The sequence below is a fragment of the Pipistrellus kuhlii genome, unplaced genomic scaffold, assembly GCF_014108245.1.
Source record: "Pipistrellus kuhlii isolate mPipKuh1 unplaced genomic scaffold, mPipKuh1.p scaffold_m20_p_4, whole genome shotgun sequence".
In the NCBI taxonomy this organism is placed as follows: domain Eukaryota; kingdom Metazoa; phylum Chordata; class Mammalia; order Chiroptera; family Vespertilionidae; genus Pipistrellus; species Pipistrellus kuhlii.
Genome location: NW_023425540.1, coordinates 63,385,405 through 63,399,838, shown reverse-complemented (window position 1 = coordinate 63,399,838; position 14,434 = coordinate 63,385,405). Strand labels below are relative to the sequence as shown.

The 14,434-nt window shown below is 38.6% G+C and overlaps 1 protein-coding gene across 1 annotated transcript; it reads left to right on the top strand.

Annotated features, from left to right (window-relative positions):
• Window positions 1–255: 255 nt before the first annotated feature.
• LOC118703213 (cytochrome c oxidase subunit 6C-like) lies at window positions 256–530 on the top strand. The gene has a single exon (XM_036409953.2). The coding sequence runs from the start codon at window positions 303–305 to the stop codon at window positions 528–530; it is 228 nt and encodes a 75-aa protein (XP_036265846.1). The 5' UTR covers window positions 256–302.
• Window positions 531–14,434: the final 13,904 nt, after the last annotated feature.

Below are 14,434 nucleotides of genomic sequence, written 5' to 3'. Positions count from 1 at the left end.
GCTGGTGGGAATGTGAAATAGTGGAGCTACTATGGGAAACATAGTAATTTCTCAAAAAAATTAAAAATAGAATCACCATATGATCCAACAACTTCACTTCTGGATATAGACCCAAAAGAATTGAAAGCAAATACTGGAAAATATATGTCCACCCATCTTCATAGCAGCATTCTTCACAATAGCCAAAATGTGGAAGCAACCCAAATAAGTGTTCATCGATGATGAATGGATAAACAAAATGTAGTATAAGTCATCCGCTTCTCCCTCGGGAAGGACATTGGTGGTGGGAGAATATAACTACCATGTCTTCCAGTGCTTTGCCAAAACCTCAGATGTGTGGCCTTCTGGCCAAGTGTCTGACATTTCATATTGTTGGAGTCATCACTGTATCCCTGGAGGTTGCAGCTTCTTATAAGTTTGGTGCAGCTGAACCAAGAAAGAAGGCATATGCAGATTTCTACAAAAATCAGGACTCCACGAAAGATTTTGAGGAGATGAGGAAGGCTGGTATCTTTCAGAGTACAAAGTAAAGAATTTCTTTGGGTTGAATTATTCCATGGAGGTTTTTCACTGACCTGTGTTCCTGAACTATGAAACATGAATATTTGAGCTAAAGAATAGTTTCTCTTGATAAATAAACAATGAAATACTACAGACAATAAAAAAAAATGTAGTATCAACAAACAATAGAGTATTATGCAGCTTAAAAGGGAAGGGAAGTCTGATATATGCTATAACATGGATGACTCTTGAAGATATTGTGGTAAAATAAGCCAGTCATAAAAGAACAAACATTGTATGATTCCACTGATATAAAATACCTAGAACATTCAGATTCAGAGACAGAAAGTAGAATAATAGTGCCAGGAGTTGGGGGAGAGAGGAAAGAGAAGTTATTATTTAACAGGTAAAGAGTTTTCATTTTTGCCAAAACCAATTTGGCTCAATGGATAGAGCATCGACCTGCAAACTGAAGGGTCCCAGGTTTGATTCTGGACAAAGGGCACATACTTTGGTTGCAGGCACATCCCTAGGAGGGGGTGTGCAGGAGGCAGCTGATTGATGTTTCTCTCTCTTCGATGTTTCTAATTCTCTATTCCTCTCCCTTCCTCTCTGTAAAAAAAAAATCAATAAAATATATTTTTTAAAAAGAGTTTTTATTTTTCAAGATGAAAAATTTCCTGGAGATTAATAGTAGTGATGGTTACACAATGTGAATGCCACTGAACTGTAACCATTATGAAATTGTTAAAATGGTAAATTACATGTTATGTATATTTTACCTCAATTTAAAATACTTTAAAGGCACAGACTATGAGAATCATGAAAGCATGTCAGCCCACATGTCTAGTGAGTCTCATGAGACACCACCCCTAAGGACTTAATAAATTTCCTCTTCACGACATATTCCACTTTGCTTGGTAGATATGGGATCTGTGATCAGCACAGAGTGAACTCTGAGTGCGCCTTCTATGGCAGGACTGATTATAAGGACTTTGACTTTGAGGGGGAAATCAATGGAAACAAGAAAGCAAGCTTATAGGGACTGGTTGAGCAAAATGAGATGAACAATGTAAGTGAAACATTTCAGGCACAAAGGATTTTAGTGAACCTGATGATCCTCATAGAGTATTAGCAATGCAACTTATAACAGACACCAAACTACTTGTCATATCAAGGCAGATCAAAGCCAGCTGGTACAGTTTGTGAGAATGAAGTCTTTAGATGACTAGCAGCACAAATGTATAGGTACTAGGGATTATTTATCAGACACTGAACATAATATATAGAAAAATTAAGGATCTCCTTCTAAAACACACAAAACTGCCTTGTGGGTGCTAGAATAATACTATGGTTTAGGATAGCAATGATTTTACACATTTTGGAATACTGGTAGTGCTGGCCCACTTCCTCTGAAAAAAGTGAAGATTCATATTTTTTTCCCATCATCCCTGCTTCAGAAGGGTATGGGAACCTCACACTTGCTTGGCACGGCCAGTATCACCATTCAAAATGCTTAAAGGAATTGAAATACACTGGATAGTCAATACTATAAAACTAACAATGAATAAAGGACATACCAACTTTGATGCTCCCATGAATTGAAAATTGATAGCAAATTCTCAACAAATTAGAGAGAGTTCCAACAAAATAAGCCAAGAAAAGCTGAAAATAAATTTTAGTTATAAATGTAAAGAAGAATCTTCAAGAAAACATTATGCCAATGTAACCTGGCAAGCCTTAAGCATATAAAATTTGAACTATTGAAACAACTAAATCCAAAAAATAGATGCAAACCTCCCAAGTCCATGGTGGTGCTAGAGGCCCAGCCTGGCCCTGCCTGAGGTGAGCAGTGAGGGAAGAAGATGAAGGCTGGAGGAAAGAACAGCAGAAAGACACCCAGGAGCTGCCAAAGAACTCCTTTAGCAAGCGGCCCCCTGGCAGCAGAGTTGTAACTGAACACCTGCCCACAGAGCCAGAAGCACACATCAGAAGGATATACTGTGTCCAAAGAGATGCCAAGCCTCGGAAGCAAAGGTCTGTCCAAGTGGGCAAAATATAATCAACTTATGTGCTTTCCCCTCTTTTTACTGAAGTTCCTCTTGGCCTCGAGATGCTGAATGTTCACATCATTCCACTTCCTAGAGATAGCCACTTCAGTGTTTGGGGTTTAGACAAATCCTTACCTGCTCAATGATGATCTACTTCACAACAGCCATCCACGAGGCCCACAGGACCATTGTTTCTCAGCATCTGGCCTTCCCTACCGCGCCTAGACAACTGCTACATTTTCTCTAAGACACGTCCATCAGCCCACAGGAGCAGTGCTTCTTAGGTGAGTAAGTGCTCACACTTTTTGTGTCTTGCTGATCACGTTTTTCTTGAATAGAGGTCACTGCAACTTAATGCACTTCCTGTGTAGAATAGAAAGAGGAATAAAACCACAGTTTTGTAATCAAAGCTATATTTGTCCATATGACATAGCAATAGAGGAGAATAAACCACTCACTGGCCACCAAGTCTCAAAAGATGATGTTAAATTGTCCAGCTTTATGTGTTAGTAGTTTTTTTTATTGAAACTTAACTTAAATTTGATGAAACAGAGACAAGATTATGGGAACAGCAATTATTCCACTCCTGAGAATGCTTGGATTTTTCATTATTTCATTAGTCTGAAAGTATATTGAGATGCAGGTCTATGAATTTCCTTTTTTACCAAAATCAAGGACTTTCTCTCTTTTGCTCCAAACTTTTTAAAAGAAAACACAGATAGTGTTGATGCATATCAGTCATGTGGAGTGGAGCTGCTTTTGTAATGAGATCGGACCTGAGTCTCAGCTGTACCAGCAGCTACGTGACCTGACATGAGTTTATCTCCCTGAGCCTCATTTTCCTGTCTGTAAAATGGTGCTGATAATGCTTACCTCCGATGCTTGTGGAGGGCATTTTGTGGGGTAATGATGGCTACATCCTTCATAAAGAGACAGGCTCCTGGTGTTTTCAAAATTAGAGGTAAAAGGGAGCTAGGCAATTTCTGCCTTATTCTACATGTTCTCAGGAAAAAGAGGAGGGTGGGGAGAGAAGAAATATCACAGCACAAGGCACTGACATCATAGATCTGCTAAGATCTGCAGCTATCTTAATCTCCCTTCTTTTTTTTAAATATATTTTATTCATTTTTTACAGAGAGGAAGGGAGAGATATAGAGAGCTAGAAATGTCGGTGAGAGAGAAACATCGACCAGCTGCCTCTTGCACACCCCCCACTGGGGATGTGACCGCAACTCAGGTACATGCCCTTGACCGGAATCGAACCTGGGACCTTTCAGTCAGCAGACGGACGCTCTACCACTGAGCCAAACCGGTTTCGGCTTAACCTCCCTTCTCATGGAAACATAGAACAGATTAAAAGACCCATCTCATACAGAGAACAACCTGGTGGTTGCCAGAAGGGAGGAGGTTTGGGGGACCAGGTGAAAAAGGTGGATGGATTGAGAAGTTCAGACTAGCAGTTACAAAATAGTCACAGGCATGAAACGTACAGCATAGGAAATACAATCAAATTGTAATAACTATGTATGGTATCAGGTGGGCACTGGAAATATTGAGGGGAACACTTTGTCAAGCATACAGTTGTCTAACCACTGTGCTATATACCTGAAAATACAAAACAATATTTAATGTAAACTGTAATTGAAAAAGTTAAAACAATAAAAATCTTAAAATAATAAGTGAAATACCCATCTCACAAAGTAGGTGTAGGCCTCTCATCCTGACATTAGGAATCCAAAGGGTTTTGTTATATTTTGTATTTAAACACATGCAGACTAGAGAATAAAATTATTAAACGAATTCAAAGGAATTTAAAGATGTCCCCTACACCCAGCCTCTAATATGAGGGCTACAGGATTTCCGTATGTGTCTCCCCTTCCCACTCACTGTAGACTGGCATGTCTCACTAGGGAGTATTTATCCTACTGCCTCCCTTCTATGTATGTCTGGGTGGGGAAATAAAAGCATCTATTCATGCACTGATCCAGTCTTTAGGTCCATTTCTCATTAGTTTTCCTCCCATCACATAAAAGAATGAAAGCTTCAGGCAAGCCTTGAGGACTAAACTACAGCCAACTAGCAAATCCAAAGCCAGTCCAAGGTCAGCAATATGCCAATGAAACCAGTGTTTATATTTTGGATATTAGGAATGTTTGGTGTGAAAATGAAAAGGAGGGTTAATCAGTTAATGAATCAAGCAGAGCAGTATCTGGAGGGTGAGGGAGGACAAGGCACTGAGTTCGGAAACTAAGGAGACATCATGGACAAACCAGGTCATTGCATACAAGTTTCTTCTTCTCTCCACAAGTTTAAACTTCTTTTCTATCATTTAAGAGTACAACCCTTTCCAGCTCTGCAAGGCTTAAATGCCTCTAGTGAAATGCCAGCATAAGTGAAAATTTAATGTTTTTCCAACCAGCGGCACCTGTGCTGACAAATTGTACCAAGCTACAGACAAGTTGAAGGCCTCATTGTGTTATAGATGAAACAGCTGGCCAGTCAGTGTTCATTAGCGGAATGGCTTCTGAAATCCCCGCCTGAGCTGGAAAGGAATCTCTGGAAAGGTAGTTAACACTGAGCTTCCATGCAAGATCCATCTGTCATCTGAACAACTTTATGGGAGGTGCCTGTTCTCTAGGCTGTGCCAACTGATAAGAAGATTGCCATCAGAAAGAGTGGCGATGTTCCTCGGTATATCCTTTCCAGGTGACATAGCAAGTCTCTGTTGCCACTAGCTCGAGTTGTTAAACATCATCAGACCCAGAACCAGAATCATTTACCCAACATCCACCTTACAAAAAGGAGCACTGGGTATTTAACAATGAGGTTCAGTTCTGTCCCACTGAGAGGTGCCTCAGTTACCCATTTCTGTTATCTACTGAGAATAGATATGCCAGGTCATTGTGTCTACTCTAGAAAGTCTGGGTTATAATAAATCACTCCCAGAATGATTCCAGTGGGTATAAGCATATATTATGGTGGTAGCATATTTTTCAAATTAAATGTTTTCTTTGTATATATTGCCTGAAACATGCCCTAACTTCTCATGCAATTTTTGGTTATTAAAGTTTTTCAATTTAACTATTTCTTCTTTTTTATTCATACCCACTGACAATCCCTGACCCTAATCCAACCCTATTCCAGGGATTCGTAGTAAAAGGAAATGATTGCACATAGACAAAGCATATTTTTACAAACTAACAAACTACATACTTGAAAATTGATAAAGCTAAAAAGGAACCTCTCGTGCTACATGACTATCTGATCTCACATTGACGTACTTCTACTCTCGGCCTTATCTTCCGTTTCTAGATCCTTTCTCATCCTTTGGGAAAACCTGAATTTATCTTCTCAGTGAGCAAATGAAAGGGTTTAACTCATCTCTGTGTCTTCCTCCACAGCACAAACCCTGCATTTCCAAGTCCAATATCTTGACTGGACTCCCCCTAACTCACTATGCTAAAGGGTAGGAGAAGTTGTTGCATTTTAAATTCCATGGGAATGAAATTGGATGCAAAAAAGCTACCTAAACCAGCAGACTAGAGTAGAGTGTTCTGAATTTGCTCTTGGAGGAAAAGGATTTCTTCAAATGATGATCATTTAAAATGATAATCTATTAGGAGTGTAATTTAGCATCAATTTAGGGAAAAACAAAGAACACTTTGTTTCCTACAGACACTTTACCACCTACAAACTGAGTCGGGTAAGGTTTGGTATAGCACAACATGATGACTCCAAGACTAGTAGGAAGATTATTATGGATGACTTCATAACCTAAAACAGTGGCCTACTGTTCCTATCTATTGCTGGTTCTAATGATTATTCCTGCACTTTAATGTTTTATCATTACTAAGCCATCAGACATTGGCGATAGTAATAGGAAATTACATTCCATTATTATTTTTGAGCAACTAATAGTTCCCGCTTGAATAAAATGAATTTTATTTGATACCAAGTCCAATAAGATAGCTCTAGTCTGGAACTTCAGTGCTGCATTGTACTTGCTGGAAATTGAGTCCATTAGATTCCTGGATGTCAGCACAACCCCAAGCTCCATTTCTCCGGCCTGCCATAGGCTACTATGCAATCACTCCTACATGAGCCAAAATCTTCTTAACTTGTCTTTTCCTTTTTGAGTTTAGTTTGCTTTTTCTCCATTTGTAAAATGGCAATAATACAAGTTTTCCAAATCAGGGACATAATTTCAGGATTTATTTTTTGAGTTATGTTCCTAAGAATCTCTAAAATCATGCAGAGTTGTTTCAGGTGTCCAATTGGTCCACATTTTTTATTTCTAATGTGTATTTTAACTCCGGGGGAATACATTCAAAAGCACTAGCTCACATGTGTTATATATCAGATCTTTAACACATTTGGGTGAACCATCTTCCAAAATATTGTATGGTTAACTCATTCTTGCCTGCAAACCTCATATAAAACTTCTACCAAATCTGTGCATATAAATGACCTTCCTTTAAAAATCATATTAACTAAATGCCAGTTTCTGGCTTCCACTCATTTCTAAAGATGTGTAATCAAGTCCCCATGTATGTGAAAGATTTTCCAAGGCCTACACTCTAAGCCAGTCCATATTGGGCATGTACAATACCTAGTCTCATTGTGGAGCCTGTGGACAAGGTGCTAGTGGGACGGGAGAAACTGTTAAAGCCAGGTTACAAGGGCTGGTTAGTTAATGGCAGATTTTGCAATCATATTGGGGAATCATGTTGAATTTTCAGGGTGACAAATTTGGATTACAAAGGTTTAAATGAGATCCCACTCTGAATTTCATGCAACTAGATAGGATCTCAGACAGGTAGAACTGAGGAGAAAGAAGAATCCATGTACATTGAACATCTCCCAGACCAATGTCCCTTGGTATAATTTGCTAAGTACATATCCTTTAAGTTCATCATAGTAAACTGTACCTTGGATAAGATTTAAATAAGAGATCTCCCTTTTCCCTTACCAAAACCCAGTTCTTCAATAGCATGCCCCTCCCATTTACATGCTATGTGAGATGCAGGCTCATCTACCTGGAGTCCATTCTTATTGCCTAACAGTCAAATGTTTAATAACAAGTAAATTTTCAACAGGTGATGTTCTTAATATTTTTGAATTATAAATCTTTTAGTACTTAGAAGTGTTGTATGCTTCTTGTCTGACTTTGTTGTTTGGGATAAAAATACAATCAATAGATATTGTTGGTTATTCCATTTTGAAATGGAACTTCCTACTGCACCTCCTTGGGTTTCTGGATAAATAATTGCAGAGAGTCCTTACAGCATACAACAGCCTGTTACCACTTTTCAAATATCTCTGTTGAATTAGTATTTTCATAATATATTCTTTACTTTGGAGTTCCACTAAATATTCCATTTGAAAAAATGAATCAATTGCTGGGGGAAAATTTAAAACTACTATTTTGGAAATACAACCACTGATACTATTTGCAAACTATCCTGGTAGGTAGAGCCAAAACATCAAATGTGTAGCCCAAGCTATATTTTGTCCAAGCTGTGAGTAGGTGTCACTAGCAAGAGAGGGAAACATCTTACCTTGTGCCACTCTAACACACAGATGGAATAGTTCTCCCCAATCAAATCTGTGATAAATGCATGAAAATAGATAAAAAGGCTAGGAGATAAAAATAAAGCTGAGAATTTGAACTTTATCTGCACCAGAAATAATGTGAATAGGTCTCATAATGATCATATCATACTAGAGGCCCAGTGCACGAATTCATGCATAGGTGGGGTCCCTGAGCCTGGCTGGCAATCAGGCCCAATCAGGGGGCCAGCCAGCCAGGGAGAGGGACTGCGGGAGGGTGGCTGTGGGAGTGTACTGACCACCAGGGAGCAGCTCCTACATTGAGCATCTGCTCCCTGGTGGTCAGTGCACATCACAGCGACCGGTCCATCAGTTGTTCAGTTGTTCAATTGCTTAGACTTTTATATATATATATGGATTATTAATATTTTTTTAAGAAATTTTAGGTGCTTCTGGCCTGGCTTTTATATCTACAACAAAGAATTAAAGCAGTTTTTAAATGACTAGCTGTTATTACATATGGGTTCCATTTATGCTCTTAACCCTTCTATCCCATGCAATCCCTTCTTTTTGCCTCCATTCATTTGCCCTCTAGAAATGAACTTCAAATTTAAAATCAAGCTTCTCCTATCCATTGTGTGGTTATGATTTCCCAGTTAAAGATGTCTTTAAGAATATCTATAAAGTACTTTTTCTTAAGAGCTTATTCTTTGTTGCATTTTTTTCTTCTTTTATATTTCAAGTAAGAGAACAAAGTAAGAAGAGTAGAGAGAAGCACTTTTTAGTACTCATTTTTAGTAACTAAGAAATAAAGGAGAAGAAATGACCACTGGTCCCCCATCAAGTTCATTTAAACTTGATTACTATCTATCAACTTAATCTAGTTTTCCTCTGATACCAATCAATATTGTGAGCAGACAACTGAATTCAGCAGGACTTGATTATTGCAAAGGATGTTATAATTATTCTTAAACAATTAACTGTTTCTCTTAGGTTATTTTTCAATTAGGTTGTTTTTTAATTAGGTTATTTCTTCATTAGCATTTCATATAACTGATGCCTCCGCTTAGATGCTTAAAGTGACCACATTTAATTACAAAACAGTAGTGCCCTTATGCTTTTTGGTGTCACTTCTACTAGTATATTGCATAATTATTTAAACAGTACTGTAGCCAAATATCTGTGAGAAATATGTTAACTATAAAGGAAATCTAAGTTTTTCTATCATTTAATATCTTTAGATAAAAGACAACTTGACAACTTTTTTTCCTCAGGAAAATAATTTCATATAGGTTCTCCCAGAATCTAACCCAGTGATAAACATTCTATTTCAAATAGTTAACTTGAGAAATTAAAGAAACCTCAGTAGGAAAGTAAGAAAGTTGGAGAGGAAAGAGAAGGCAGAAATAAAGAGTATGCTATTAGCTGGAAAGTAGTGTGGGCAACTGTAGCTAATCCACAAAGAAACTAGGAAATGCAATTATCCTCTCTGAATAGCAAGAGGGGTGGGGCATTATGTCCCCACTCTCATCATTCATTGGCTGAGGAGCCATTCATTCCCTGACTTCCTCCCTGCTGTCCATAGGTGGGGAAGATGTCTACAGCTTCAGACGATCTTGGGCTGGAAAATGGCAGATACTTGCAGCTGGAAGCCTGCTAAGTGCACAAAAAAATAAGGTCTTAGACATATCTAAGGGGCACTGAATGAGTTGCTGATAGAAGACAAGTGGCCTAAACAAATTCAAAGTGTTTCACAAGTGATCTTAGCCAGAGCATAAAGAGTAAGAAATTTCTAAGCCTGAGATGCACTATTCTCTCATCATTTGAAAAATGATTAATTACTGTTTGCTGTTACCTAATGGTTCCCGTTGCCAGGAACTGCACTGAGTGCCCAACACACACGAGCTTACTTAACGTTCACAACAATGCTATTACTATCATCACCAATTTATAGCTGAGAAAGTTGAGCTAAGTGAGAGTAAGACACCAACCCAGGTCGCTCAGATGCCAGAGTATATGGTCTTTCTGCCTCCCATTGCCTTCAAAGGAGCTTAGGTTAACAGATATATTTTCCTTAGCATGGATATATAATCAGCTCTGGAAATTCTATCTAAAGAGCAGTCTACCACTTTCACAGAAAGACCTTTTCATCATACCTTTGAAATTCCAGGCTGTGTGCCAAATATGGAGACAGTTGCCACCCTGGTGCCCTGCCATTCCTGCACCAGGGACTTTAGGAGATGCTCTTATGGAGCACTTCACACCTGCCCCCTGTGTGGTCAGCACTTTCAAAGAGCTGCATGCTCCATGAGTTCAAAACTAGCTCTGCTCTGTCTCCTTTCCTGTCCGACTCCCATCCCCATTGCCTGGTCCTGGATGGGGAAGTTCCTTTTTCGTAGCCTCCTTCCAGTCTGACTATTATTTCCCCTCCTCCCATTCTGTATTCCACCAAGTGGCAATTTTATTCTCAGATCTCCAGGTAGAATGTTAATATAGATACATAGATTTTCAATGCACATCTGAGTATTACAACGTCAGAAAGCTAGAGTATATCCATTTTCTATAACGAACCAAAATTTAAATTTATTTTAATCTATTTTGGGACAAAACAATATTTCACACTGACTTGTAGTTCCTTTTTGATTCTCATTCTCCAAATCATTCTTAAAACCTTCAAACTTTAAGTCCCTTAATGCTATTACTGTCCATTTTCAAATATTTGCATCAGAGGAAGGGACTGTCATGGGGAAAAGCCTACTGTGTTATTTTCCCAGTTTAATTTCTAGACAAAAGCTTCAAAATGATCAACAGGCAGAAGAAATATGACTGCAAATAAGCCAGAATCTAGGAAGACAGTCCAAGAATTAGCAACAAAGGTCAAATCCCAGTAAAACAAATTCTATGGAGAATACTGTTGTTTTGTTGTAGTGACATTTCCTAGTAATAGGTAGTTTGTTGAAAATGATATTTCCAGGATCAGAATAAGAATGAAACACATCCAGAAATGGAAAGCAACAGGGAGCCTCAAACAGTAGCTGTTGGGAACTTATATGTGATACCAAGTGACTAACAAAGATAAGCAGCATTAGCACTGACAGGGAAGTTATGTTGCTTTCAAATCACAAGGTGTTGGGGAGGGGAGGGTCTCTGCCTGGATTAGGCTTTATCCTTGCACTTCGTGGCACATGATAGTTTATTGAAAGGTTGACACAGGCATACACACACATATTGAGGAAAAAGAAACCTTCCACAGCATCTATGTTTGAAAGAACCAAAAGTTTTTCATCAATTTTTCTTCACATCCTGGAACTAGATGCAAGCAGAGTTTTATCTTCCTCAAGTAATATTGTGACAACTACATATGGTGGGTACTTGTAACATCAGGGAGAGCACTTTGTAAAGTATATGATTGTCTAACCATTATGCTATACACCTGAAACTAATACAGAATAATATTGAATGAAAACTGTAATTGAAAAATTTAAAAAGTAAAGCTAAAGAGGCTTTAAGAGTAGCTCCCTTCCCTGAACCAGGTCTAAATTGTCTTCTTGTAAAATAAACAAGAAAGTAGCTATTTTAGGAGACTAAGCGACTTAGACCAGTCTATACATCAACATGTATTGAACTTAATTCATACAGACATACTGATTCATCTTTCTGATTTTCAGATTACTTCTCAAATGCCGGAGCATATTTGGATCACACACACACACACACACACACACACACACACACACACACACACACATATACTCTTCTGGGGAAGAGAGAGAGTTGGAGAAATAAGGTAGTCAGCCATAAGTTTTAAGGAGAGTGAGATGTTCTCCATTTTTAATAACTGCTTCAGAAGCACAGATGGTTACCTGTGGCACCAGCTCTAACTGTGCTGCCTCATTTGGAGCAAGCATGGGTGGCTTGGCCCTCCCTGTCCTCGGAAACAGCACTGCCTGCAGAGCCGGCGCCTTGGACCAGAGGGATTTCTTTGAAGACATTTACAAGCAGGGCATGTTCTCCACTTCTCACAATCTGAGGCATACATCTCCTCAAGTGGTGCAGCTCATTTAATCATCATGGCTGTTCATTTAACCTTCTCCTGAGAAAGAAAGAAGCTATTCATTGTATGGGAATTTCCCATAAAAAGGAATTTGACCACAGTTCTCTAGAATGCCCTTTCATCCTCACAAATTTGGGGCTCAAGAAGAGAAAGTAAATATGCAGTTGTGCTTTGGAAAGGCCTTTAGCTGGTGTATGCTTCTAACACCTGTCCAGGGTTCATCAAATTCCTCCCCCCACACCCCCATCAGTTGTTATTTCTATTCAGGTGTTACATGTGCCAGATTCCTTTTCTATTGTGATGGCTCTTTTAGGTCCTGAGGCAATTTAAAATAATACAAAGAAAGATCTGCCTTGCAGAAACTTTGGAGAGTTCACTGGTTTCATGTTGCCCTTATTGGAACTATGTCGTAGCATCCTCTGGTCTAACATCCATTAAAAAACAACACCACAAAAAAACAAACAAAAAAATCACTCACTGCCCCATTTGATTCAGAAACCTATATAGTTCATGTAACAGTGGTACACACACAGATGTTGAGCTTACTGTACATAATGATGTCCAATTCAATTCACCCCATACACATATGTACCTACATGACTTTTCTAGATACACATCCGATGAAGTCTCCCAATGAATACCTCTAATGAATCCCTACTGAAAAGAACTAAGTTTAAACTTGTTAAGGTGGCCTAGAGAGTCCTGCCTAAATTTCCTGCCACAGTTTCTGTCATTCCTCTCCCTCAGATTCCATGCCCCAGCCATATCAAAGAACATGCACTGTTCTCTCCACCTTATGGACAGAACACGTTATACAGAATAGTCCCTCTGCCTGAAACTTTTTCCTTCCCTCTATCTTTGCCAGGAAGGACCTGGAAATGTTTCACTCACATACAGATCTCTAGTATTACTTCTTTTTAAGAAGATCCCTTGGGTGACCCATCTCCAGCTGGGTTTAATTAATTGACCCTCCTGTTTGCACCCACAGAGACCCTACTTACTCTATCAAATGACTTATATGCTATCTTATAACTAACTACTTATTTATCAGGCTCTCTGACTGAACTATAAAATCCTTAAAGTCTGAAAATTTGCCTGGCTGGTGTGGCTCAGTATTTAAGCATTGGCCCAACTATCAGAATGATGGAGCCTCATAAGGATCCCAGAGATGCCTGAGAACCCTCGACTTCTATTCACACACCCTGAATAATGAACATAAACTTTCCTCTCCAATTAATTAGCTATAATGAAATGTATCCTCAAGTTTAGGTTTTTTTCTACTTGTCATTGTCATTATCTTCTTTTAAATAGGTATTTATTTAAAGGTATTTATTTGTTCCAATCTTGATCGGTCATCAAAAAGAATTTGAAAGTTTGTTAGACAAAGGAAGAACAACATGTATCTGAAAAATAAAGAGAACTGCCTGGTGTTTAGTGAAAACATATTAGGAAGCTTGAAAAAGCCAAACTTAATAAGCAAATCTCTCCAAGGATATTTTCATAGCTTGTTATCCTCCCACACTCTGAAAGTGTTATTGCATCAAGAATGTAGAATTGCAAACCAAATTTAAGGCTTCTTTATGATTCTGTTAAATTGGGAGTGCTCCGGTGCTCATAAGTGAGCTGAGTAACTGCTCTGGGACCTTGGTAAGTTAGTGGAGTTCTTCCAGATGCCTAGGCTAGAAAGAGCAAGTTTTCTATGGGTATCCACGTTGGCTCCAATAAGATTTGATACACTCCCAGTAGTAGTCAACTTTAAGTACTTTCTACATATTTCCTTTTTTTCTGTTACTATTTGGACTAGATCCTAGACTTGATGTTACATAAATTGAATTCAAGAAGTTATTTTTAAAAGTTGGTAGGAAGTCTTGAATCTTGTAGTCTCTGGCTTACCTTCATCCAGCTGCATAAGGGTTTTAAAAATAGCAGTGTAGTTAGCTCATACAGCCAGCCCATGATAGTTTTAGGGATGTAAAAATGCATCATGGTATATAAAAGTTTTAGTGGCAAAATCATCAAGTCTCCCAGATGGAGGTAACAGAGCGAAGTGATTAAACGTATGAATTTTGACTTGCTCTAGGGTCTCAGGCAAGTCACTTGGCTTCTGGGTATTTATCTGGACTTTATCTGAATTTACCTGGCACATGGGGTTTATAATTGTACCTGATCCATCAGTATGCTGTGAAAGTTATAAATGATAATTATATATGCAGCCATTACAAGAGTACCTGACACAGAGTAAGCACTCATTAGATATTCACTACCAGCTACTGGAACT

What these genes read in the sequence shown, in the direction of transcription:
- LOC118703213 (XM_036409953.2), top strand. Translation starts at nt 303, where the DNA reads ATGTCTTCCAGTGCTTTGCCAAAACCTCAGATGTGTGGCCTTCTGGCC.